Source organism: Propithecus coquereli, unplaced genomic scaffold, assembly GCF_000956105.1.
Source record: "Propithecus coquereli isolate 6110/MARCELLA unplaced genomic scaffold, Pcoq_1.0 Scaffold147, whole genome shotgun sequence".
Classification (NCBI taxonomy): Eukaryota; Metazoa; Chordata; class Mammalia; order Primates; family Indriidae; genus Propithecus; species Propithecus coquereli.
Genome location: NW_012139080.1, coordinates 5050422 through 5078131, shown reverse-complemented (window position 1 = coordinate 5078131; position 27710 = coordinate 5050422). Strand labels below are relative to the sequence as shown.

The window sequence follows — 27710 nt, the reverse complement described above, 5'->3', positions numbered from 1 at the left end:
TGGTGCTGCCCAGTCTTCCCCACTCTCCCTCCAACTCCCACCCACCAGGATGGCCCAGGCATGAGGTCAGCATCCCTCACTGCTGCCGGCTCATGAAGGCTCTTCTCCGCAGCCCAACTTTTGCGTGTGAATTGCCTAGAGAAGAGGACCACTTGAAATTTAAACACACACACATAGTAAACCAAACAAAAAATGTATTTGATCCTATGTGAAGACAAGTCTATTGCTTTGGGATCAGTAGTTCATGTAGTTTTTCACTACCTGGTCTCTCGCAGATACGAGTTTGCATAGACTTAGCCATACTGAGCTTGTCTTCCCACTGCTGACACTCCTAGAATGGTAGGCTGGAGTTAAGCACTCAGTCTGAGAACACAGAACAGAGGGGAGGCACCCTAAAGGAGAGGCCATGGCATTTATCTGCATGCTAGGAGAAAGAGCTTCCAGTCCCCACAGTGCCTTTAATGAGCCAACCTTAAGCGACTCTCTTTACTGCCCTTGGTTTTTGCAAAGAGGAGGTTGGAGCAGATCATCTCTAAGGCCCCTTCTCTTTCTGAGGTCCTGACTCTAAGTGATCCCTCTGAACCCTGTGACCTTGAATTCATTAGCCCAGTGCTACCATGCCATCAGCCTTGTTAGCAGCTCGGATTTAAAAACACGTGGTTTGTGGGAGTTCAGAGCAGGCACTGAAAACATCCCCACATGACACTCTGACACCAGAGGCCTTCAGAGTCACACACTGCCAGACTCTGAGCACCTGGCACCACCCTCTTCCTTCATAGCTGGTGTGTAAACTGCATTTAGAACCTGGAGAAACTTGTCTGAGCATCAAATCCAAAGCCCTCAGTTTACATCTGACAAGTTGAGGCCCAGAGACATTAAGGGGCTGCTTCAAGATCAGGTAACCAGTTAATTAATGGCAACGGTTGGGATGCACTTCCAGGTCTCCGGACTCCGGCTTCCCATGATGTACTTTAAAAAATGTACAGAAAGAACTTAGTATCTGTGCATTACTTTTCTTCACAGGGTTTTTTTTTTAACTTCAGGAGCATTCACTCATCCATCTCCCAGATCAATACAACTTCCCAGTCCTTTGGACACCCCAGAGAGCAAAGTAAGTGGTGAGCAGGCACCCAGTTACACGGGATCTTGCTGTTTAAAATGGAAATCGATCAGCAATCAAATGTAGAGTGAAAATTATCAGAACACTGCAATGCTTAGATCTCTGCCATTTGAGGCTGGGGACAGGGGAGATTTGTATTTTAAAATAGCTTGACCAAGTAGATTATGAAAATGATCGATCAACTATTAATAATCCAAGATTCAGGGTTTTTTTTCACTCCCTCTCTCTCTCACACACACACATCAAACAAGTAAAAAGTTCGCTATGCCCAAATAATCTCTACCCCAAATCCTCTTATTGATTTACAGGCATCAAGAGAGACCAAAAATTGACATTGCTTCAGGGGGCAGCAAATTCAATGCTACCTACCCCGTAGCTTCCCTGAACCTATAGGAAACTCTCTAGAGAAGTGGTAAAGTTAGCCTACAGGATAATGCCAGTGCATGGTATTCAATAATGGTTTCATAATGCTTCTTTCCCTAGCAGGCAAGATGAGCAATGAGTTAAAACTGGAGGCACTTGCCCAAGAGGAAAAAAAAAAAAGGAAAAGAAAAAAGAAAAGAAATTCAATTCCCCTTCCCCAGCTAAACAAAAACTCTAGGTTTTATACTTCTACGACCTAGATATAGTCAAAGAGATCATACAGAATGTTCCTAGGGAGAAAGAGATCTCAACTCTCAGCTGTTCAGCCAACTTTTCAGCTCAGAAAACATCTATACAAGGGAATACTGAAAGAGACACAAACAGAGGTTTATGGGATAGAAACAGTGAAAGACCTTAAACAGACCTAAACTCAGCACTAGGGAGCTGTGGCCACATTGTTTCAACTTCCCATTACTTATTTGTGAGAGCATATAACCCAGGCTCTTCTCTTAACTCCAGCGCTCTGAATTCCCATTAGGAAATATCACTTTTCAGAGAAGAAAAAAATCAAACACATTTTCCTGTATCGTAAATGATGGGTGATGGAGGGGGAGGTGGAAGAGATAGGGTCAGAAAGGTCATGGGGCTTTTCAATTGTTTTACCCAGAGTAACAAAAGTCTCCACATTGCAGACTGAAGGTATGAAACTAAAAAGGCTCCACATGGTTGTGCCGAGCTGAAGTCTGTAAATACCTACACTATGAAGACAGCATGTTTTCAACTCCAGCTTGCAAGTTGTATTAAATAATGAATGGTGTAAATTAGACTGCCTTATTTATTAACAAGGCCAGTGTGGATTATGTAACCACACTCCAAATTTAAATGCATGGTTCTTAAATGCATATAAAGCACAATCCAAAGTTCTAGAACTCCCAATGGAAGGGCTGAGAAGTAAATACCAGAGTAATAAAAATTGATGCCTTTCACTGAATCTTTGCAAATGCCAGGATTTTTTTTTTTAAGTACGATTAATTGCAATGGCAAAGCTTATTAAGGTGAGAGGGCCAAAATCAATGTATTAATGGCATAACATTACAGCTGCTCAACCAACAGTAACAATAAATTGCATGTAGAGGCTCTGGGAGTAGAAGCTGAAAATTCTATTTATATTGTGCTAGGAGGAAAAATACTAGACTTGTCTCCAAATATTACCCTCAAATCAGAGAATACCACCAAAGAAATTCAGAAAAAGATCCCTCTTTGTCTTCATAAAACACGTGCAACATAAGAATACATACTCTTCCACAACGACGTGGATATACTTAACACTACTGAACTGTAAACTTAAAAATGGTAAGATGGTAAATTTTAGGTTATGTATTTTTTACCACAGTAAAAAAAAAAAATGCATTACTTATTTTGACCATGCCTTTTCCCACTTGGGTGAGACAGCACTTGTCCTTTGCAATGCACTTTGGCATTTGATGGAACTGGGACTTCAATGGCTGGTTACATAATTCCAACAACAGGCTTCACTCTTGAATTCCATTATATGTGACACTGGTACTGTTTTTAAATCTATTTTAACACTGCTGTGGTATAGCCATTTTCAAATAACAGGAGCTGCCACTTAGCAGTGCAATGTTGGGCAGGCGTGATATATATCTATAGATAGAGAGATCTAAATCTGGATATATCACATTAGAGGGTAAAAGTATGGGACAGATACTACGGTGGGAAGATTTTTAATAAAACAGGTTCAAACCGTGACTATGAAAACAAAATGTCAGCTTAGCTTAAAACATACACGTAAAAACAAAAATATCCTACTCCTTAATTCATCTATACATATATTTTTAAAATCTCTTCTATTTGCAAACTCAGAACCCTAAGGGCCCAGGGGTTTAATATACAGATACTGAAAGATACATCGTTTTTAAATGATGTGGGAAACTGTTGCTTCAGTAAGTTCTAATCACAGTTTACCTTCAGTATTCCTATTTTTAAAAAATGGAAGTACATAATTTCAGGTTCACACCATTAAACTAGAACTTTAAAACAGGTTATTTAAGGAATGCCACTGGGTCTAATAATAAAGTAAAAAAAAAAAAAAGTGTAATTTGGTTCCAACTGTAGCTGGCCAAGAATTTAAAAGCTACTCAAGAAAATATTAATATGTAAGAAAAAGAACACAGATGGTATCATATAAGGATGAGAGTGAAATAAGGGCATCTACTAATGTCATTTTAAGATCATAAAAGCAGAATTCAAAATAATTATACAAAGTGCTTTCCAAACAAGTATTGTGATACGTTTTACAGGTAAAAACACCAGGGGACAAACTGGCTGGGCCCAAACAGAGCTGAGGAACAGAGCAGAGAAACGTACCTTTTCTCAGAGCTCATATCTACTCAGCCTGATATTACTAACCTAATTCCCTGCCCTTAACATTTAGCCTTACCCTTCTACTCTCCACTCCCCCAATCCCAATGGATTTTCAAATAAAAAGGGGGAAAAAATAAAAGTAGAAATTAGGAGTGCCATGATTGAATTAATAACTGTGACAAATGCTTTAGTCAATATATTAAAGAAATCCATTTAAAAAAGGCTGAAAATAGGAACCTACCATGAGATATAAAAGAAGCAACAACAACAATTAAGAAAGCTCTGCTCAAATCTATTGATTTCATATATATCAGGCAGCCACAAGGGTTTGAAATAATAATTTTTTAAATTTAAAGATAGTTTTATTTTCTTTTTCTCAGGTAGTGGTTTTGAACCTATCAAAGGGAAAAAATTAAAGTGAAAATGATCATCCCTATCTCATTTCTTTCTTCATTATATGCACCTATCCTCTAATACAGAATTTTAAAACAACCCACCGCCCCCACCCCCAACACACACAACAGTGTCTAACTGGATAGAGGCACTCCCCATGGTCTCAAAATAGTCTGAAGGGCTCTGAATTCCGTATGGCCTCCTCCATCTGACTACTGATGCCCCATCTTGTGAAAAAGACAGATTCTGACAAAAGGCCACAGACACTTTGGACCAGGCTGGTGAGCCTGGACCAGCCCAGCCCAAGCCTAACACAGTTGGAGCCCTACCCACCCTTCCTCTCCGGCTCTGGCTCCTACTCTCCCTGCCAAAAAGATTGAGATCCCAGCATCCTGGACTCAGCCCGACAGCTGGCTGCTCCCAGCACATCTGAGCCGTGCTAGGCCTGCACAGCCCCCCTGCCCTGGCCTTAACAACGTGAACATCAGCAGCAGAACAGGCAACAGAGACTAGGAAGGTCTCTTACTTACATTAAAAAACAGGTTATCTCGGTCAACTACGTTGGCAGAAACACGGTTGTGCGCTTTCTGTGTGTGGGGGGGAGATGCATGCGCACTCGACAACCGGAAGGCCACAGCCCAAGCCTTACTTTCAGGGCTGCCTATCTCAGTGTCAAACACGGTAGGGAAAACTGGGAGAAACTTTGCCTTACAATCCTCCACAAGCATGAATAAAATCTCATATAAATGAAATGGATGAAATGACAAAGTCCGTAGGAAAAAAATAGTAATAACACCTCCAGCAGAGATGGCACAGGAATGCTAGAGAAAGGATTTGCTGGGTAATGTATTTGTCACAAGGCATCAGAAGAGGAGAACAGAAATACACAGTTCTGCTTCTCCATCAAGCCAGCTCAAACATTACAAGGGACATAAGGGTCCGATGCTAAAGCCAGCATTCATCAGAGTACTATACACTGCTTTATCATCCAACCTAGTCCCGGGAAATTATTCATTCCATGGGCAATTAAGATTTATAATACAAATGGTCTCAAAATCATATCTCTAGGAAGTCAAGTCCAAATTAAATCAGACTAGGCTTTTAGGCTTCCAATGATCACATTTTCTCTTTTCAGCGAGTGCATTTCAACACTCAGAACTTCTCCTCTTACAGATCATTTTCAAGGCCATCTCTGGATGCAATCTTCTAAGCAAAATCTGATATATAAAATGAAAAGGGAAATTGGTTAACTCTAAACCTCAGAGAAATACGTTAAGGGAGAGACTCTCACTGCCTTCAACAGATTTCGGAAAGTTAATTATTTTAACCTCCTTTCTAGTAATTATTACTGGAACTTCTAACACAACATTCATATAGTGCTTTATAAAACAAAAATGTCCAAAATTAAGTTATTGCATACAGGCGAGCCTAAAGCACACCCAGCAGAGCTTTGAAATATCAAAAGCATATCAAATTCCTTGCCCCCCACCACACATATTATTGGCATATATATTTAAAACTTATTTTAAAGTGTCACACTTCTTCCCGCACTAGCAGCCCAAGCCAGTGAAACAGGTATCGGACTGACGGCCCAGCCCTGTATCTCTTCTCCTGACTTCTCCCCACACTTGGGACAGCTTCACTTCCAGGACCTACCCACCTTGGCCAGCCCCGGCCTTAAGGGCGAAGAGAGAAAGAAGGAGGGAAAGCACCAGGAACTCACATTTCGGTGATGTTCTCAGGGTCTGCACTGCTAAGCTCCAGCCTCGGAAATGCCACGATGCCGGGAGAAGGGTCGCTGCACCAGATCCGAGAGGCGCCGCAAGTGCAGGACGTGGGACAGGCGAGAGCGGCCCTCCAGAAGACCGCAAGCAGCCAGCAGAAGCCCCAGAGCCGCGCCATGGCGGGTCCACGCCACCTCGTCCAGGACGACATCCCTAGCCGCCAGCGCCAGCCCGAGTGTCTGTCCCCGCGCTGCACCGGCCGGCGTCCCCCACCTGTGCGGGGAGGCCTTCCCCGCGCTTGCAGCTCTATCGACTCCTCGCTGCTTGTCGCGGCCGCTCAGAGTCCGGCGTGTCCAAGGCTGAGCCGGTCTCGGGCGGAGCGTGTTCGGGCGGGCTGCACAGTTCACAGCGGCCGGGGCATCGCGGGCCGCTTCACAGGGGGCGCTACCGCGGCTCCGAGCTCCGCCGCGGCCGTGGCTGCATGGCCCGGCGCGCCGGGCGCTGCCCGGGACTCTCTGAGGCGCAGGCTTCTTGCTAGAGGCGCACAGGGATCCGGTACACACCTCGAGGCTGAGGACAAACAAACAAGCGTAAGACTGAGCGCAGGACCCCGAACACCACTAACTGGGGCACTCCCTCCGCACTCGCCTCACCCCCACCCGACCCCCGCCGGGAGACTGTGGATGGATGAGTGCCCAGTTCCGGCCCAGGAATCAACTTGCCCCACGATGGCACTGACGCCTCTGGAACCGCCAGTGTGCCCACTCTCTCTCTCTTCAAGCCTGAGGCCAAGGGAGAGGAGGTAGGAAAAGGGTCCCCGAGACAGGATTCCACGACACATGCTGGGCGGAGGACCCTTTCAAGGGGGATGCGAGACTGCTGGCGGCTAGGGCTCCGCGACGGGGCCGCCGAATGATGCTGCAGAATCCGCCACGGCCGCCGGGCGCAGGGGGCGCGGGCAGGTGGCGCGGCACGTCCCACCTGGGGAGCAGCCGCGGCTGCCCCAGGGGGGACAGTGAGGGCCGAGGCAACCGAGGGTACTGTCTGCGCTGCTCACCCGGGCTCCGGCGCCTCAACGCCCGCCGGCGGTGCCTGGGTCCAGGCTCCTGCTGCCGCCGGGGACCGAGCGCGGAGAGCGCGAGCGAAGGAGCGAGCGAGGCTCCGACTCCAACCCAATTCCGGGAGCCGCCGCCGCCGCCGCCGCCGCCTCTGCTACTGCTGGCGAAGTGACGTGAGGGCTGACGCAGAGCAGGGGCAGAAACTCCAGAAAATTAGTCTGAAATCCAAAAACACACACGCTCATACACACACAAACCCATAACACCCTCCAGACAAAAGCAACAGGGAGGGGAGGGGAATCTGGGGGCGAGCGGGGAGGAGGGAGGCATCGGTGCCACTGGCCAGAAGCAGACAGCAGCAGCATGTGGGAGTTCACACACGCGCGCACACACACGCACACATCCTGGCCGTGTAGACACGAGCGCGCGTGCGTGTGTGTGTGCATTTAGATCCAGGTACCTCTGAGATGAACCGTTCCGCTGCTTGACGCCTCCTGGCCCCTAATTCACACCACCGTCTCTTCTACCATCGCAGCAGAGGCTGTCTCCCTTTTTGAAATGGAAACCGGGCTTGGTTCAGCTCTGAAAAATGCGCTGATTCTTATTATAGGAATCCTCCCTCCCCTCTCACTCCCCGCTGCGTTCTCCTTTCCCACCCTGCCTAAAAGGGAGGGCGAGCTATCCTAAAAATAAATAAATATTGTAAACACCAAAACGTGTTCCGCATTGGTAACCAAGGATCACCGCCCCCAATCCGGGCCACCTATTTGAGGATCTGTGGTTTTGGAGGGTCTTCCTGTTGGTGCTTTTGCAGAGTAAAGGGAGTCTCCAAACACACTCTAGCTCTCTAAGTGGGTCTTTTTCCTGCCGTTTTTTTTTTTTTTTTTTTTTTTTGCCATCACACGCCGGGGAAATAGAGACATGTGAGGGGAAGGGAGCGCGCTGACGCGTATTGGGTTCTCTAAATGCGCGGCAGGGCAGCAACCCTTGCCTGTCCGATGTGTGGCGCCGCATCATTTTCTCTCATTCTTTACCCTGGCAGGACGCAGCCATTCCCAGATCACAGCTTCACTCCCCGCGACGCCCACCCCCACGCGGGGCACCCCGAGCCCTTGCTCCCCTGCCGTACCTTGCGCGTGTTCATTTGTGCGCAAACGCGTGCCCTGCGCCCGCGCTGCCCCGAGCACGTTATATATCCAGCTACCAAGGAACCCGGCGCGGGCAAAGCCTAGGGGTCTCACTAGGGACAAATGAGGCGATCCGGGAGGGTCGGGTGACAAACCGTAACTGCTCTGCGGGCGTAGTTAAATGATGGCTGCGGGGTAGTCGCAAGCCTTGTCTGAGAATCCGTCTTCCCATTTACGGCTCCGAGAGTCTGTTTTTCCGCAGTCATTTAAAAGGGAACTGGGAAAATGCACCGCAGTGCCTGACACTTCCGAGGGCTCTGGTGCCCCCGCGCGGGCAGAGAGCGCCCGGCACGCTCGGGAGCTCCAACCCACGGCAGCGGTCGCCGCGGGCACTGCGCTGGGGGCGCGCTCTGGCGCCAGATGCGCAACCAGCGGCGCCCTACGCGTGCGCGTCCCTACCGGGCCGGTGAGCCGCTCGCCTGACCTCGCCGAGCTCCTGCTGGGGAAAAAGGCTGGCGGTCCTTCGGCTCGAGAGAGGGCAACGGGCTGGAGTCTCGTCCAAAATATAGTAATGGTCACCGATCTGCCCGCAGAGACTAAGGATGGGAAGGATAGGGAAACCGAACGTCAGTGTGAATGTTCGGATCTAGGCTACGCCTTAAATATTACAAGGGGAACGTAAAGCATGCAGTGGAGCTTTTGTACAGACCCCAGGCACAGAGTGTAACCGTGAGATTCCTCGAGCAGCACCCGGAAATGTCGCTACAGGCCCGAAGACGAGGCCAGTAAGTCGGCCTCACCACTGTCACCAGGCTGTGATACGAATTGGGTGCTGAATGGCCATGCTGAAGTTTGTTCCTCGGCTTGGCCTCCATCCTATGCTGGATGAGGACGTGCCAAGGAAAGGAAGCCAAGGGCAAAAGTGTCTTGATCCAGGACGCACAGTACAACTCCGCCTGTCTTGCCAGTGTGCTTTAAGTGGAGAAGCCCCTGCGGAACACTTGAGGGAGAGCTGTGTGCATAATTACCCACATCGCTCTCACACTCCCCACGCTCACCCCATTTTTTCTCAGAAATGGCCCATTTGCGCCCTAGTGGCTGCAGAGTGTCAATGCAGTGCACAGAGAATCAGCAGTTTTATAGAGGTTTGTAGACCAGAAGATTCTAATTATGTTGGAATATTTTAGAATTCGTATTAGAATAAATATGCACTACTATTATATTTGGATTCTAAATATATTCCTTGACTATATCGCACTTAAAATCAGAACTGACAGCCCCACTTCTAATTGCCCTCCCCTAGCTCTACTTTTGCATCCATAGTAGTTTGTCCTTTTAACAGATCATTTACATATTACATTTATTGTGGGTTGATTTCTCCCAGTAGAATGTAAACTCCATGAAAGCAGAGATTTTTATCTATTTTGTTCATTGTTATATCTCAAGCACATAGTAGGTGTTAGAATGTGTGTGTGTGTTTAATGAATAAATGAAATAAACCAAAGTTGAGATCTCACTTTCTTATCCTCTAACCCTGCAAGTCTGCCTGAATAAATCCCCCTGGACACTCTCCCTCCTACCTCCACAATCCTGAATATTCCCTGTGCTCTGAGTGCTCACAGCACTTCTTGAAGCCTTACTTTCTGCCTCCTTTAGTAGCCAGATGTGTTCCAGCACTGGGCCGGGGAGGGCCTCCCTCTCGTTCATGCTGGTAACTCAAACTACCATGCATAGTGTCTAGAACACAGTGGCAATAAATAACGAATTCTATCTTAATGGATGGAATTGGGAAACTATCTCAATTTTAAGACCTACAAGCTATTTCCCAGAGATCATTTCAGAGATTCTTAGAGCATGGCTTTGTAGGAGATGATAAACATTTTGCAGATAGATAATATGAAATAGAGATGATTTTCTCCAGATCCCTCCAATACAGGGATAGAAACTAAGTTTTGCAGGCTTCTGCCTGTACTGGACAATAATGTACCTAGAGTATGGTTTCTTAAACTATTTTGACCATGATCCACAACAGGAAATGCCTTTTATATCACAACCCAATGCACACATACACAAATGTATACATTAACTAAAAAAAAAAAAAAAAAAGTTTCACAAAACAGAATTTATTTACCCCTAATACATAAAATACACTAATACTTTCTTTTCTATTCTATGCCATTTCATTGTAATACTTGTAATAATTCAATAAATTGATTTTAGAATCCACCACTAAGTTGTTAAAAAAAAAAAAAAGCAAAAACACTGACAATTCTTCTGATTAAGGTGCAATAGTAGGGAATAGATTGAGTCTCCCAATCAACCAGCCAACACTCTGAACAAAATATATGAAACAACAGTTTTTAAGACAGTGAACAAAAGATAATGAAGGCCACAGTTCAGGGAGAGGAAACCCAGGCAGAGCCCAACTCCCTCAGTTGAGGAGGAGGCATAACTCAAGGGACATCAAGGGGAGCAGCATTCACAGGCCTGAGCAGCAGGGAGGGGAGTATTGCACAGAGAGAGAACTCTGGAGATCTGAAGAGGGTCCCTCTCAATTATTCAGCAGAGACTGATTAACACATGCAGGTGATGAAACTACCTGAGTGCAGAGAAAGAAGTACTGAAAAGATTGAAGGGAACAGGATCAAAGAGAAAGTCAAAAGGGAAATTGAAAACCCTGCATATCAGAATTTGTAAGATGCCACTAAAGCAGGATTTAGGGGCAATTTTATAGCACTAAATACCTACATTAAAGAAAGAAAGATCTCTAACCAATGACTTCAGCTTCCACCATAAGAAACCAGGAAAAAAAGAGCAAATTAAACACCAAGTAAGCAGAAGAGAGGAAATAATACAGGCAAGAGTGAAAAATAATTAAATAGAAAACAGAAAAACAACAGAGAATATTGATGAAGGCAAGAGAGGTTTTTTTGAGAAGATCAATAAAATTCATAAATAGCTAGTCTGACTGATCAGTAATAGAAGAGAGAAGACACAAATGACCAATAACAGGAATGACAGCAATGAAAACATTAGGTATTCTGTAAATATTAAAGAAATACTAAGGGTATATTGTGAATAACTTCACGCAAATAAATTTGACAACTTAAACTCATGACCAAGTGAGATTTATCCCAGAAATACCTTGATTTCATGAAGGTGAGAACAAGGATTACCAGAAGCTGGGAAGGGTGGTGGGAGGATGAAGAGAGGTTGGTTAATAGGTACAAACATGCAGTTAGAGAGAAGGAAAAAGTTCTAGTGTTCAATAGCACAGTAGAGTGACTACAGTTAACAATAATTTATTCTATATTTCAAAATAGCTAGAAGAGAAGATTTAATATGTTTCTAACACAAAGAAATGATAAATATTTGAGGTGATGGATATCCTAAATACTCTGATTTGATCATTATACATTATATGCATGTATGAAAATATCACAGATACCCCATAAACATATACAATTGTATCAATAAAATATATATCAAAATTTTAAATTATTTTCATCAAAAAATTTAAAAATGATAAAAAATCAATTAATATAAGTTACCATGTTAATAAACTAAAAACTTAAAAGTATATGATCATCTCAAAAAACACAGAAAAGGTATTCGACCAAATCCAATACCTAGCTCTGAAAACTCTCAGCAAATGAGGAATAAAATGGAACATCCACAACCAATAATTGAAATCTACAAAAAACCCCACAGCTAACTTAAAGTGGAAGACAGAATGCGTTTCTCTATATAGTAGGAAGAAGACAAGGAAATCCACTTTCACCTTTTCTATTCAGTAATGTATTGGAGATTTTAGTCAGTGCAATAAGTAAAAAAAGAGAAATAAAAGGCATCCAGATTGGAAAAGAAGTGTAAAACTGTCTTTATAAACAGACAACATGGTCTCCTATAGGAAAAATTCAACAAAATCTACAAAAAAAGCTACTCATATTACTAAATGAATTTTCAAATTTGCAGGATACAAGTTAAATACTTAATAAATCAATTGTATTTCTATATACTAGCAACAAACACATGAATTAAATTTTTAAAAAATAATACCAATTATAATAGCATCAAAAATATGAAATACTTAGAAATAAGCACAATCTATAAAATGAAAAAGATGGATGAATTGGATTTTATAAAAATTAATAATTTCTGCTCTTCAAAAGATACTTTTAATAGACTGAAAAGAAAACCCACAAAATAGGAAAAGTATTTGCAAATCATATATTTGACAAAGGACTGTATCCAGACTACATAAAGAACTCTCAAAACTCAATAATAATAAAAAAACTTTTTTAAGTGTACAAATGTGTTGAACATATACTTTACCAAAGAAGGTATGCAGTTGGCAAATAAGCACACGAAAAGATGCTCAACATTGTTAGCCATTGGGGAAGTGTAAATTAAAATGACAATGAGATAGCTATACACTAATTGGAATGGCTAAAATTAAAAAGACTGACTACTATCAAGGGTTGGGCAGAATGTGGAGCAACTGGAACTCTCATACACTGCTGGTGGAAGTGTAAAATGGAACAAGCACTTTGGAAAAGTAGAACAGTTTTTTGGAAAGTTAAACATAAACCTACCATGTGATCCAACCTTTCCACTTCCATGTATTTACAGATGAGAATCGAAAGCATATGTGCATACAAAGATTTGTACATGAGTATTCATAGCAGCTTTAACAGTACAGGCAAAAACTGTAAATGATCTAAATATTCATTGTCAAATAAATGGGTAAACAAATTGTGGCATATCCATATGATTGAATGTTACTCAGCAATAAACCACTGGTACTTTCAACCATATGGATTAATCTAAAAATAATTATGTTGAGCGAAGAAGCCACATAAAAAGAAGTACACACTTCCTGATATCATTTTCAAAAAACACAAGAAAAAGCAAACAAATCTATATGACAGAAAGCAAACCAATGATTTCTGGTTAGGGAAGGGAGAAGGGGTCAGGGTGGGGCCAGAGGGAACAATGACATGAGAATGACAGATGTATTCATCATCTTGATTGTGGTGATGGTTTCAACCTCATCAACTTGCATGCTTAAATGTGCTTAGTTTATTATATGTCAGTTATACCTCAATAAAGCTGTATTAAAAAGCAATGCTGACCTAGATCTTCCTACCATCAACTTCTTGTTCCCATTGGAGTTCCATTAAAACCCCCAATTTTAGGAAGCCATTATAAAGTTTGAAGATTTTTTAATATACTCAAATTCTGTAACTTTCTTGTTTTAGAGGGACCTACTATGTAATTTATTTTACATTTTGAAAAAAATTTTGGGTAACCATGAGTTAGATGATAGAATAAATAGTGGCTCACACCTAGAAATAACCTGAATGTCCATTAACAATGAAACAATTCAACAAATTATGATATAGTCATGGACCACATAACAATTTTTCCATCAATGACAGACTTCATATGCAACAGTGGTCCCATAAGATTATAATGGGGCTGAAAAATTCCTATCTTCAAGCCATGTTGTGGCTGTTTTAATGTCATGGCACTATGCATTACTTACATGTTTGTGGTGATGCTGGTGTAAACAAACCTACTGTGCTGCCAGTCATATACACATACAATTATGTACAGTACATAATACTTGATGATGACAATAAATGACTATGTTTCTGTTTATGTATTTACTATACTATTTATTGTTATTTTAGAGTGTATTTCTTTTACGTATTAAAAAAAAAAGAAGTTAACTGTAAAACAGCCCCAGGCAAATCCTTCAGGAGTTATTCCAGAAAAAGGCATTGTTATCACAGGAGATGACAGCTCCAAGTGTGTTATTGCCCCTGAAGACCTTCCAGTGGGACAAGATGTGGAGGTGGAAGACAGTGATACTGATGATCCTGACCTGTGTAGGCCTAGGCTAATGTGTGTGTTTGTGTCTTAGTTTTTTAAAAAAGTTTAAAAAATTAAAAATTTTAAAAATAGAAAAAAGCTTATAGAATAAGGATATAAAGAAAGAAAATATTTTTGTACAGCTAAACAATGTGTTTCTGTTTTAAGCTAAGTGTTATTACAAAAGAGTTAGAAAGTTTATAGAGTAAAAAGTTATAGTAAGCTAACGTTAATTTATTATTGGGAAAAGAAAAAGTTTAAAAATAAATTTAGTGTAGCCTGTGTATAATGTTTATAAAAAGTCCACGGTAGTGTACAGTAATGTCCTAGGCCTCCACCTTCACTCACCGCTCACTCACTGACTAGCTCAGAGCAACTTCCAATCCTGCAAGCTCCGTTGATGGTAAATGTCCTATTCAGGTAAACCAGTTTTTGTATTTTATACTACATTTTTATTGTACCTTTTCTATGTTTAGATATGTTTATACATACAAATACTATCATGTTACAATCACCTACAACATTCAGTACGGTAACATGGTGTACAGGTTTGTAGCCTAGGAAAAATAGGTTATACCACATACCTAGGAACTAGGCTATGTCACCTAGGTTCCTGTAAGGACACTACGTGAGGTTCACACAATGACGAAATTGCCTGATGCATCTCTGAGAATGTATCCCTGTCGATAAGTAACACATGAATGGACTTCTATTCTTTACAGTATTCATGCCTAATTAAAAATGAATTATAACTATATGTATTGACCTGGAGGCATGTCCACAATGTATTAAGTGAATAATGCAACTTACATGACCATATGTAGTCTGATCCTACAATGAAAGCCAATATTTGTGAATTCGTTTTGTTTGTGTGTGTCTATGGAGAAAGGCAGAGAAGTATTTACATCAATGGCAACATTGGTAACCTAGAGGGATTGGAGAAGTTCTTTGGAGGAAGAGGAAGACAGACCAGAAAACTTGTGAAATGTTTCTTTGGGACTAGCAAGCCCCTTACCCATAACATGCCTCTTTTCCTCTTTGTGTTTCCCCATGCCCTTCAGCTCCAGTGTTAACCTGTTTCTAGAGTCCCTCCTTCCATGGAAAGAACTGAATCTACAAGCATGCTTACAATCTAAACAATGCTCATCACTGGATGCTTCATTTTCCCAAGAATAGCTGTATTTTAGTAGAGGACACTGGGAAGAAAACATAATCCAAAGGAATTTCAGGTACTATGGCAACCATAAATTGGGGAAGTATGAAATATTTGGGAATGGAGGCCTCTTGACACAGGCCACAATGGAACTAGAGACTGAGAATTCATGATTAGCACCACTGCTTCTTTCTCTTACCCTGGCACCCTCTTTTGTTGTTTATAAAGGTTTCCAGCTGTTTCCTCCCCCAGCCCTCCAACTCTGCATAAGGGTCTCACCTTTCCCCACCCCTGCCTAGATGGTCTGTGAACTGCATGCTGCTCTGTCATTCTGAACCACAGCCACACCCAAGGTCTCACCCCACTTCCTTTCTTCCCTGTGTCCCAACCTTCCACTCTGAACTCTTCGTCATGTACTCAGCACACACTAAGTCAACACAGACTTACAGAGCTTTTATGAACACCTAAATGGAACAACATTTGAGAAAACTCAACAGAGGCTCAGAAAACTGGAGTCACATACAAGTGGGTGACCCTGAAATTTATGTTTGAACCATTCACTTGAGTAAGTTTTATGGTCAACTCTGGATTATTTTCCTAATTTGTCAATAGTCTGTATCAATACCCATACCTGCTCCTATGCTGTCCTATTTTATCAAGAGGTATTCTATAATACTATACTGCTGCACCACAAAAAAACTCTTTTTTTCCAAAGAAGTTTACTTATTCTTCAATGAGCAGTTATAGTATGCTGTTTCAGTGATATAGTCCAGATTTATTGTGGCAGTAAAGTGTTTCCAGTTCTAACCCAAGTGACCATTATAATGCAAGCAAAGAACAGTGTTTATGGCCATGTTATTCTGTAATTAAGAAGCCACAAGCATTCAATCATATCAGACCTCTACAGGTAATTAACCAAATGTTCTTCTAACTGAAGTAGCAACCCATTAGTAGGCCAAGTTAGTAGGTTGTGATTAGGATATTTCTAATGAAACAGACTAGACTATACTAGAATAGAAAACATCAATGTATATCACACATGTAAAGGTAATATTATTTCATGAAGCTTTTATTATGGGTTGCACTGGATTTTGTTATAAGCGTATTTCTTATTGTAGTTCACAAACAAGTTGGAAATCAACTGGCTGGGCACAATGTCTCAATCATTTGCAGGAATCCTCTCTACAAGGGGTTACAATTCTTTGTCTCTGCTTGAACACTTTGAGCAACTGTCCTGAATCAGGACATGAGAAATAGGCACTTTACAGATTATTATTAAAGTTAGCCATAATTATCAGCAGCTCTTTGAGGGCTATAATTCTCTTATTTCTCATTGTAACATTGACATCTAACAGAATATCTTACATGGAACTCAATATATGTTGATTGAATTAAAGTCAATATTATCTTTGTACAACACTAGTTACAAAAAAGTTCCATTGTATGGTAAGGCTAAATCTGCCTCTCTAATAATGCTCATCTATTGATGCTAGTTTTATAGCCTCTTAGCTGCCAAGGGAAGTGGGGAATGGAATCTTTTCTCCATATCACAACCCTTTCAATATTCCAATGTTGTACTCATATCCTTGCTAAACATCTCCAGGCCCTTTATCCATTCTTCATTACCTGTTGCCAGGAGTTCTAGTATCATGGTTTCCATCTTCAAGGTCTATACTTTTTAAAAAATACTTTATTTCTAATTTTATAGGTACATAATAGTTATATATATTTGTAGGGTACATGTGATGTTTTGACACAGGCATACAGTGTAAACTAATCAGGTTCATACTTTTTGACCAAATATCCTTCTAGACAGCCAACAGCCTGTGTGGCTGTTGAGCACCTCAGATGAGGCCAGTCCAGATTGAGATGTCTTGTAAGTATAAAACACATATTTAGTATAAAGACTACTACAAAAAAATAGTGTAAAACATTTCATTAATAATTTTTATAACATGTATTGAAATGATAATATTTTGAATATATTCAGTTAAATAAAATATATTAAAATTAATTTCATCTGATTATTTTTATTTATTTAATGTGGAGAAATTTATTTACTTTTTTAAAAAGTTATCAACTCAAAAAAAAAAGTTATCAACTCAACATTTACTCTTCCTAAAAGCCCCACTTTTGTTATCTTTGAATCAATGATCCAGATCATTGAGTCTCTTTGAGTCTTCTGTAAAATGTTTTAATCTTGAATCTGCCATCCAGCATTTTAACTGTTCCTGCTATATTTCTTCACCTGTGGGCCTAATATGTATACTTTTCATGAATCAATTTCATTCACTGATAAAAAATATTTACTATGACAGGTCCAGACACTCAACTAAAGACATCATCAGGCTAACATTTATTCCTTAACTAATTAGTTCATCTTTACATTGAATGTGGTTATTTAACCAGCTAAGAATCCACCAACCCAAATTCCTTAATGATGTCTTCCTCAACCCTTGGCCTGAGCCACCCACGCACCACACACCCAACTACATAAAGACCAACTTGGTATTGTCCACTAATGTTTTGTTTTTGTTTATTTATTTTGGGGTTTTTGTTTTGTTTTGTTTGTTACAATCACCCTGTAGCTCATTTCTCATGCCAACTCCAAATCTGTTCTCATTCTAACCTGATGTCAAACTACCACCCATATTTCAGCCTTTTTTTTTTTTATATCTATAACTCCATTTCTTCCTTTGGACCCTTTTGATCCTTATACCCTGTTTATCTAATATCAGCTTCTCCAAATGGTTTGCTTCAACTACCTTTCCAGCATTTGGTGCACAAGGTTGTGTCTTGGACAGGAATCCTCCTTCATAGTTTAGGTTGGTGAAGCCCAGCCACAATCCACCTGGCTAATTTTGCATCCACTTGCTTTCCACTAACAGAGAAAGATTGGGCAAGAGAGTCCAGAAAGTGGAAGAGTAGAATAGGCAAGTGGAGGTGGTCTGAGGAATCAGAATGAACAGTAATTTAGGTGCATTCTGAAAACCAACTTGACCTGTTTTTGGAAAATTGACACATATTCTCTTCTTTTCTTCCATGTGCCATCTTTTGTCTAGTATTACCAACAGTTGTTCCTTGGGCACCTAAGCAAACCCAGTAACTACCTTTAACGTCTTTGCAATCATTTAAATAAGCTGTGATATCTCTTATGTGGTCTCAGTTAGCTAAGATGTCAACTTTTTTATTAACCACATGTGTACCATTTCCAATGAAAAGATCTTTTTCTCACCAGAGAAGGACACAGAATAAAAGGTAAATAATACTACTTTGTCTCTCTGATCTGTAAATGTCTCAACATCTTCTGCAAGCTCTGTGCTTGTCTCTTCATCTTCTTCTTACTCTAAGCCTGGTTCAAATAGTCCTTTTTTTGTTGTTCTCTGTACTTTTTTTTGTTACAACTTTAATGCACTCTGGACTTTAGTCCTCCTGCCACTGTTGTCACAGATTTGTGCTTCTTTAATGTATTCTAAACTTGGCTGTATACTCCACCTTCCAGCATCTTCTACACCAAAATCCACAGTCAAGTGGAGTCTTATTTCTTTCTCACAGGGATTATTCATGCCTGTGTTCAGAATTTTATATTTTAGAACTTCCCTTCTCTCTCAAATCAATATTCTTTTGTAGAGTCGTTCAGTAAAAGGATTTTATCTACTTTTCCTGAAAAAAAATTTAATCTGTTCCCTGAAGTCTAAGATACATGACAGTCTTCACCGTATCCCATATATAGCAAGTATACTCTTCAGTACTGCAGCCAGATCAGCCTCGTGGATTTCCACAGATTTGTCTTAAGTATTGCTGCCCTCCCCACCCACCAACCCACCAAGTCCTAGGGACCCCTGTAATATCTGAGCAACATTTTCTGGGGGCCAAGGCAATGGTATAATCAGTGACGGAAGTGAAATTAAGTGAAAGTATCCCAACAGATAAGAGGATCAAGGGAAAATAATCAGGCTTAATCAGAGTTGCTGACACTCCTTTCTAGTTAGTGGATGTTCTTTCTGATGCTCTGTTTGTTTGTGTTTGGAGATGAGATCTCCCTCTATCGCCCAGGCTAGAATGCAGTGGCACAATCATAGCTCACCACAGCCAGAAACTCCTACCCTCATGCAGTCCTCCCTCCTCAGCCTCCTGAGTAGCTGGGATTGCAGGGTGTGCTTTGTTTTAATAAGGGAGCTGTCCCCTCCTGTTTCCAGGGCCTCTCTTCCAAATGGGAACACCTGTGTGGGAAGCCTGTATTCCCAAGTTCTTCTATTTCCATAATAGGGTAAACAAAAGGTTGATTCAATAAAGTGACACCTCCCCAGTACAGTAGCTCAAAGAAGTAGGAAATTTCTTTCTTTCTCATGTCACAGTTCAGAGTGGATACATATTCCAGGAGAGATCCATGGCTCTGCTCCGTGGGGTAATCCATAGTTCCAGGCTCCTTCTGTCTTGTTCCTCGGTCATTTTCTAAGGGTCCATCCTCATCTGCTGGAGAGTTAGCTACTCTCCAGCCTGCAGGAAGGAAAGAAGAGAGGAAATGGAATGTAAATAATTTCCTTCTAAGAAAATGATGTGGAAGCTATACACATCACTTACATTCTCTGGTAAAAACTTAGTCAAATGGCCACACCTTTACTTCAAGGAGGTTGGGGAATATAGTTGTTAACTGGGCATGACCAAGTGTTCTGAGAAATTTCAAGTGGGGAATTCTACTCAAGAGAAGAAGAGAAGAATAGACTCTGGGGGTGGGGGTGGGGGAAATTGACAACATTTACTTTAGTTTCCTAACTAGAACTTCCAATTCGGTGAGTCACAGTCCAGATTTTTCTCAACTGCATAATCTTTAAGTTAAACATCATTTAATGAACAATTCAAAGGGGACAACCTGACATCTTCCCTTTCTGTCCTTGGGGAACGACACACAGGTCGCCCTGCCACAATGCTCACTCCAGCCATGTCTAAAGTCATCCTTTTATGCAGAACTTTACTCATGAAAATATGCATAATATTATGAACTCCACTGCCTTAGTTTTCATTTCTAAGGGCAGCTTTTAATTTTGACCATTATTCCAAAAAACAACAACAACAAAAAACCTCTACAGGGCAAGTAACTTGTTTGTGTTTGTTCTTTCTGGGAGCTTTAACTAAAGATTTTTTTCTCACTTAGCAAAAAAAAAAAAAAAAAATAGAGTGAATGTTCCTGCACTTGAAACATAGCTCCAGTCTCCATTACATCAAAGGGACCATTTTGGCAATATTCTCACCTTTACAATAGAAATCATTAAGCATGAGTTTCTGTCAGCACTGTGCCATTTTGTGGTTATTTGGTGTTTTGGACAAATGATTTTCATGCCCTATGCCTCATGTTTACCTATCTACAAAATGAGTATGGCAGTTCCAAAACATGGCTACACATTCTTTGACATCATTCCCATTGAGAGCTGTATTCTATGTCCCCACCACTTGAAACTAGGCAGGTTTGTGACTGCCTCAACCAATATAAAGCAGTAAAGGTGTCATGATGTGACTTCTGAGGTCATAAAAAGAGGTGCTTCTACCTCGTGCCCTAGAGGACTCACTCTTGGAACCCTGAACCACCAGGTAAGACATCTGACCACGCTGAGGCTATCATGCTGGATAGCATATCAGTCGACAGTCCCAGTGAGTCCAGCCTTCCAGACACCCCTTCTAGACACCATGTATGTGAATGAAACCTGCTGGCTCCATTCCAGCTTATTTCTCCAGAACAGACCATACACCATCCAAATACCTCTGAGTGACTTACATTGATGCCATCTGGAAAGCAGGAATCAGTCACCCTGCCTGAATTCCTGACCCACAGAATCATGAGGTAAGTAAAATGGCTGTTGTCGCCATTAAGTTTTGGGTAGTTTGCTACAACAGCAACAGATGGCCGAAACAGTGAGAAGCCAGGTAACCTCACTGGTTCCTTTCAGCTCTGACATTCTAGGCCTTTACGAAAGAGACATGGAGGCATAGCTATCTCGTTTGCACTGGACACAGAATCTTCTCCATGTCTCTTGCATTTCCCTATGCAAATCCTTACCTATATTACATAATTAATTAGTTAACCATCAATCAGAAAAGTAATTGCTCTCCACCAAAAGGATAACTTCTGTGATTATACAAACAATAATAATACATGATTATTGCTTGGGAAGGAAATGTTTTATATAGTCTTAGAACTTTCTGAAGGCACTCTGAAACTATCTTATAACCCAAGCATCTACAAGCCAGTGAAGAGCTACTAGCATCAGTTCCCATCCTATCTTCCAGGGGAGTATTTGGAGGTGGGGGTTCCTTAGCCCTCAGACCCCTAATTCTCTTCAAGTCAATTGACAGACATTGCTTGACACTGAAAATATAAGTAGGAATAAGGGACAGTTCCTGTCTTCTAAGAACGTTCTATGAGAAGGCACATGGAAAAGTATATCATTTCAATTCACATGGGTAAGATTGGAAGCAAGTACTGGGCACAAGAGGAGACAGACAAGGAGCATAGAGCTCCATCAGGGATCCAGGCGAGGTCTCTTGGATGCGGTGACTCTTGAGCTGACTCTTAAAGAAAGCACTTAAATTATTCAGGAGAAATGACCAGGAGGATGGTGTGAGTAAAATGCAAGGAGGGTGGAAACATCATGGCATGTAGGAGGAACCACCCGCTGCTCAGGTGGTGGCCATGCCTACACCTTTGCTCTAACCTCCCCAGAAAATTAGCACCAATTGTGTATGCTGGCCTCTTGCCCCTAGACCTGATTCTAAGGAGACGTGGTGATTGCTTTCTCACACTTTCTTTTGCTTTGGTCAGAGTCAGCCTTGTGGCAGTCCACCCCCAGCAATGCAGTGGCCTGTCTGAAGGATGTTTGTTGATTTCTACCAAGACCTGCATCTGACAGGCCCTGAAGCTTTTCAAAGTATTTTCTTGTGTGGACATCTCCTCCAGTTCCTCCTCATTCCCTCTCCTGGGCAACCTTAATCCTTGGCTTTAGATGAACTTAAAACTGTTCTATCCTAAATATGATGAATAGAAAGCCTTACAGAGACAAAGTCCATATCGGAATTGCACTTCTCAAGTCATCCCAGTAAAGAAAAAACAGAAAACAAATTATTCTGTAGAAGGAAACCATCTCTTCTTGAGATTTTGTTGTTTTTTGCTTAAGTGGCTTCTCTTTCTTAAAGGACCTTTGTAGTCAGTTGACTAACCTCATGCCTTGTAATAGAAATACCTCTTTTCTGTCTAGAAGCCCCAGAGATTCTGCAAGGCCCTTTGCAAATATAGAAACCGCACCTTTTGCCTTCCTTTAATATTGCCCTTCAAAAGTTTTAATAAACTTCTCTACCATCTGGGAGACATCTTTTATGCACAGGGCAAGATATCTTGTGGATTAAGGAGAAGGTCCTGGGGATGGGAGAAGCCCTTCTACCTCCCATTTCCTCTTAGCCTCACATGTGAGATTAGAAGAGAAAAATCTGTCCCCAGAGGATAATTCAGCTTCTGAAGGCAGATGAAGCTAATTCTGGGTTTTCAGTAGTCCAGAATATATCTAGAAATCTTCAAAGACTATTATCAGATCCTCAAAACACAACCAGAAAAAAAAATCAATTCTCTTGAACTTAAACTTGAACAGATGTGCCAATACTTTTTGTTTTGTGAGGAGACATCTTGAGAGCCACGGCCAGTGGTCTCACAACCCCAAAGACATTATCAGCCACTGCCTCTGTTCTGATTCTCCAATGTCCTTTGGACTCTTTGTCTCTAAATAACTGAATAAATAATATTCAAAGAAAAATCACAAGGCTGTTTGTGGAGTGAAAGCATAGTGTGATTTTAGGTTATCCACTTGCCTTTCTGTGCCTGCAACTCCACATTTAACAAATGGGGATAATGTTATCGAACTTCTATCTCACAAGGCTCTTGGATGACTAATCTGATATTGTGTTTGAATGTCTGAAACTTTAAGTCTGAAATTTTCTTCATGTGAAGGATATTGCTTCCCCAGGTGGTTGTATTACCTTTATTAACCTCATTTTGTAAGTGAAGAAAGGCATACAGTGAAGGTTTAATATCACTTCAACAAGGATTGAAAGTATCAATGTAGCCCATATTTTTCAGAACGGAAGGAACAACAATCAGCTGAGACGCTACCTCTCTGCCTATAAAAGCGACTGCCCTGTAGCTGGCCATCCTGAGTGGCGGCAAGGCACAGAATGACCTCACCCTACCCCAGAAGCAGTAGCTTGTAGCTTCCTTTGCTTTGGTGTTTTTGACACAATTTTAGGGCTGGCTGTGACAACTGAATTACCTCCACGTTGCCCAGACTATGTTGGGTGTCTCATTAGAGAATGCCAGAGAGCTTCTTGTTAAGTTAGCCTCTCCACTTCATCCTTCTTTTCATCCCAGGATGTGATTTTTCTTTGCAGAAAGAGTGCTCCAATGTAGTTGGTTTTCAGTGGCTATGAGAGAGAGAGAGAACATGTCAGAGTCTCTTTTACGCTTCTTTTTAATATTTACCTATGATTAGAACCCCATCTATACACTTGCTAGAGTTTGACATAGATCATTGTATAAAAACCAAAATTTCCCATTTTCTCATTTTCATGAGAACACTATAAAGAGGTCATCATAGCTTAAGACCACCTCCATCCGAGAACCTGGATCCATTGCCTGCCTCCCACCTAGCACGCATGGTGTCTCTGTTTCCTTCTGCATCCCCTGTATCTCTAGGGTCCTTGCTCTATCTGCATCAGAGCCTAAACACATACGAGACTCAGGCCCACGTGTATTTACCACAAAGACTCAAGACTACAAGTAGAGCCAAATTTTAAAACAAAGCAAAACAACACACAAAACACTTGCATGTATTTTTCATCCCTTTCCTTCCTTCATCACGCTTCTTGATTACTGTTTATTTTCATTATTTCTCAGCAACATAAGCAGTTTTGTTTCCACTCTGTTTCCTATCACTTTTCTCCAGACAGCCAGGAGCAGTGAAGCAGACGTAAGACTGCCATCTTGTGCTCAAGATAGTTATCATATTATCATTGTTTTTTTCTGAAATCAAATGTGATGTGAGGTTTGAAGGAAGAAGGTCTTGGAGTATAGGTCTGTTGTTCCCTGACCTAGGTTTTCCCAGAAGCTTTTGAAATTTCCCACCCTTGGGCATTGCTTTTTCTTGGCCTTCCTTCCTTAGGATACTATGAGTCATTCCTTAGTCAAAAGCCAATCTTTTTTTCAAATGACTTCAAGTGTGACTTAGAATAATTATAGTTTGGATGCCATAACATATGCTTTTATGACTGAGCTCAATGGCCCAACTCAGAAGGGTGGGCACTTAATAACAAAGGCATGACAGGTCATTTAAAATCACAGACCTCCTGGGTATTCTCTGCACCCTACCACCACCTCTGTGTTGGAAACTGACCACTCTCAAATGGCACACTGCATGCCAGATCCATGGCTGGAAGTCCTATGAGGTCAAAATCATGTAGGATGTAGTGATAGTCCACTCTCAGGTTACACTTTACTGTCAATCAAAAATAAAATTTGGCTTAAATCGATAACCTGAGGAAGATGGAGCAAAGGAGAAAGGTAGGAGAAAATGGAAGGAAAGGAAAGAAGGAGCCACAGGGCCAAGAACAGAAACCTAAGGAACTCACAAAAGCAAAGGTTTAAAGGAAATGCAGAGAGCTCCACAGGGGAACAAACACTGGACAACTGAAACAACAATGCAAGGAAAACAATAATGAAAAGAGGTGACACTGACAATTGCCCTCAGTGTTGAGGAGTCAACAGGGATTGGTGGAGACTGTTGTTAACTGGAGAGAGCATGTCCTGTCCAAAGGAACACCTCAATGTGAGGAAACTATCGTTAGGCAGGAATGTGGGTCTACAATTACTGAATATTCTGATTTTGAAAGAGAACCCATAAATCCACATTTGCACATGAAATTTTCAAATTTTTAAAGTTGGTTCAAGATATTTTTCGGAAACACTGTGTGGGACAAATATGTCTGCAGGCCTGATTTTGCCTGTGAGCTTCTTATTTAAGAATTATGTTGACACAAAATGTATTGATATGTAGGTGCATAGATACCATAGCTGTATCTCTAGTCCATCTCCCTCTCATTCAGGAAAGTTTATGAAAACATGAGCAAGGGGTTGTCATGGATGATATGATGACTGACCATTCTCATTTATTTTCAAAAAGCATTCACACAATTGTACATCCATAAAAGCAAAAAATGAAGCTCAACCTAAACTTCACACCTTATACAAAAGTTTATTCAAAATGGATCATGGTCTTAAATGTAAAATTATAAAATATTTATCAAAAAAGCATGAAAGAAAATCTTTGGGACCTAGGGCTAGATGAAGAGTCTTTAGATTTGACACAAAAAGTATAATCCATAAGAAAAAATTAATAAATTGGACCTCATCAAAATTAAAAATATCCATTATATAAAATATCCTGTTAAAAGGATGAGAAGATAAATTACAGAGTGGAAAAATATGTTGCAAACCACATAGCCAACAAAGAAACTTATATCTAGATTATAAAAAGAACTCTCAAAATTCAACATAAAAAAATCCAATTAGAAAATGGGCTTAGATATGAATAGCTATTTCACTGAAGAGGAAGAATGTAGACAGTAAATAAGCACACGAGAAGATGTTCAACATCATCAACCACTAGGAAAGATTAAAACCACAATGGAAATATCGTTGCACACCTCTGAGAATGACTAAAATAAAAAATAGTGATAACATCAAATGCTGGCAAGGATGCAGAGAAACTGGGTCACTTTCACACACTACCAATGGAAATGTAAAATGGTACAGCCACTTTGAAATATAGATTGGCAATTTCCTCTAAAACTAAAAATGCACTTTTCGTATAACCCAGCAATTGCACATTGAGGCATTTATCTAAGAGAAAAATTAAAAACTATATTTACACTAAAACTTGTACATGAATGTTCATAGCAGCTTTATTTATAGTAGCCAAAAATTTGGAATACTCCCAACTTCTTCAATGTGTGAATGGTTAAGCAGACTGTGGTAAATCCATTTTATAGAATACTACTGAGCAATATAAAAGGGTGAACTATTGATACACATAACAACTTGAATGGACCTCAAGGAAATTATGCTGAGTGTCAAAAGTTAATCTCAAAAGGTCAACTAACATATGATTCCATTTATGTAATATTCTCAAAATCAGATATTTCAGGGACTATTGGATGCAGCTAAAATTAAATAAATAAAGGAATAAATAAATAAGTACATAAATAAAATATTTAGGAATAAGTTTTACCAAGGGAGTGAAAGATCTGTATACAGAAAACTATAAACATTTATGAAAAAAGTTAAGGACACAGATAAATGGAACAATGTTCTGTGTTCATGGATGAGAATTAAGATTGTTAAATTACTCATAGTACCCAAAGTGATCTACAGAGTCAATGCAGTCCCCATTAAGACTGCCATGACATTTTTCACAGAAATTGAAAAAAAATCCTAAATTTTGCATGGAACCACAAAAGACCCTGAATAGCTAAAGCAGTCTTGAGCAAAAAGAACAAAACCAGAAGCATCACACTACCTGATTTAAAATTAACTACAAAACTACAGTAATCAAAACAGCATGGGACTAGCATGAAAAGAGACACCTAGAACAATGGAACAAAAATCCAGAAATAATTACATTCACACATTTACAGTCAATTGATTTTCAACAAAAATCCCAAGAACACACAATGGGGAAAGGAGAGTCTTTTCAATAAACTGTGCTGGGAAAACTGGATATCCCCATGCAGAAGAATGGAATTTTTTTTGGACCCTTATCTCACTTCATATTCAAAAATCAACTCAAAATGGATTAAAGACTCAAACATAAGACCTGAAACTGTAAAATTACTAGAAGAAATCATAGGGGGAAAGCGCCATAACATTGGTCTGTGAAATAATTTTTTGATATGACACCAAAAGCACAGGGGAAAAAAGCAAAAATAAAAGGGATTACATCAAACTAAAAAGCCACTACACAGCACAGGAAATAGTCAACAGAGTTAACAAAAACAACCTACAAAATGTGAGAAAATATTTGCAAACCATACATCTGTTAATGGGTTAATATCCAAAATATTTAAGGAACTAAAACAACTCAATAGCAAGAAAACAAATAACCCAATTGAAAAATGGGCAAAGTATATGAATAGACATTTCTCAAAATAAGACAAACAAATGGTCAACAGGTATATGAAAAAATGCTCAATATCATTAATCATTAGGGAAATGTCAATTAAAACCACAGTAACATATCACCTCATACCTGTTAGAATGGCTATAATCAAAAAGATTAAAGACAACAAGTACTGGCAAGGATATGGAGAAAAGGGAACCTTTGCACACTGTTAGTGGGAATGTATTAGTGTAGTCATTATTGAAAACACTATGGAGGTTCCTCAAAAAATTGAAAATAGAACTACCATTTGATCCAG

The 27710-nt window shown here is 40.6% G+C and overlaps 1 protein-coding gene across 2 annotated transcripts in view; it reads right to left on the bottom strand.

The window, feature by feature from the left end:
- NTRK2 (neurotrophic tyrosine kinase, receptor, type 2) overlaps positions 1-8582 on the bottom strand; it is a 353532-nt gene extending 344950 nt beyond the window's left edge. Inside the window, exons 1-4 of one of the 2 annotated variants that reach the window (XM_012640056.1) lie at positions 8173-8582; positions 7504-7625; positions 7043-7261; positions 5985-6555 (exon numbers count right to left, since the gene is read on the bottom strand). In XM_012640056.1, coding sequence (XP_012495510.1) covers positions 5985-6196 — 212 coding nt within the window. In that variant the 5' untranslated portion in view covers positions 6197-6555; positions 7043-7261; positions 7504-7625; positions 8173-8582. Of the gene's footprint in view, positions 1-5984; positions 6556-7042; positions 7441-7503; positions 7626-8172 lie in introns of those variants that run through there. The other variant, XM_012640057.1, reaches the window with a different exon arrangement.
- Between the last annotated feature and the right edge of the window lie 19128 nt (positions 8583-27710).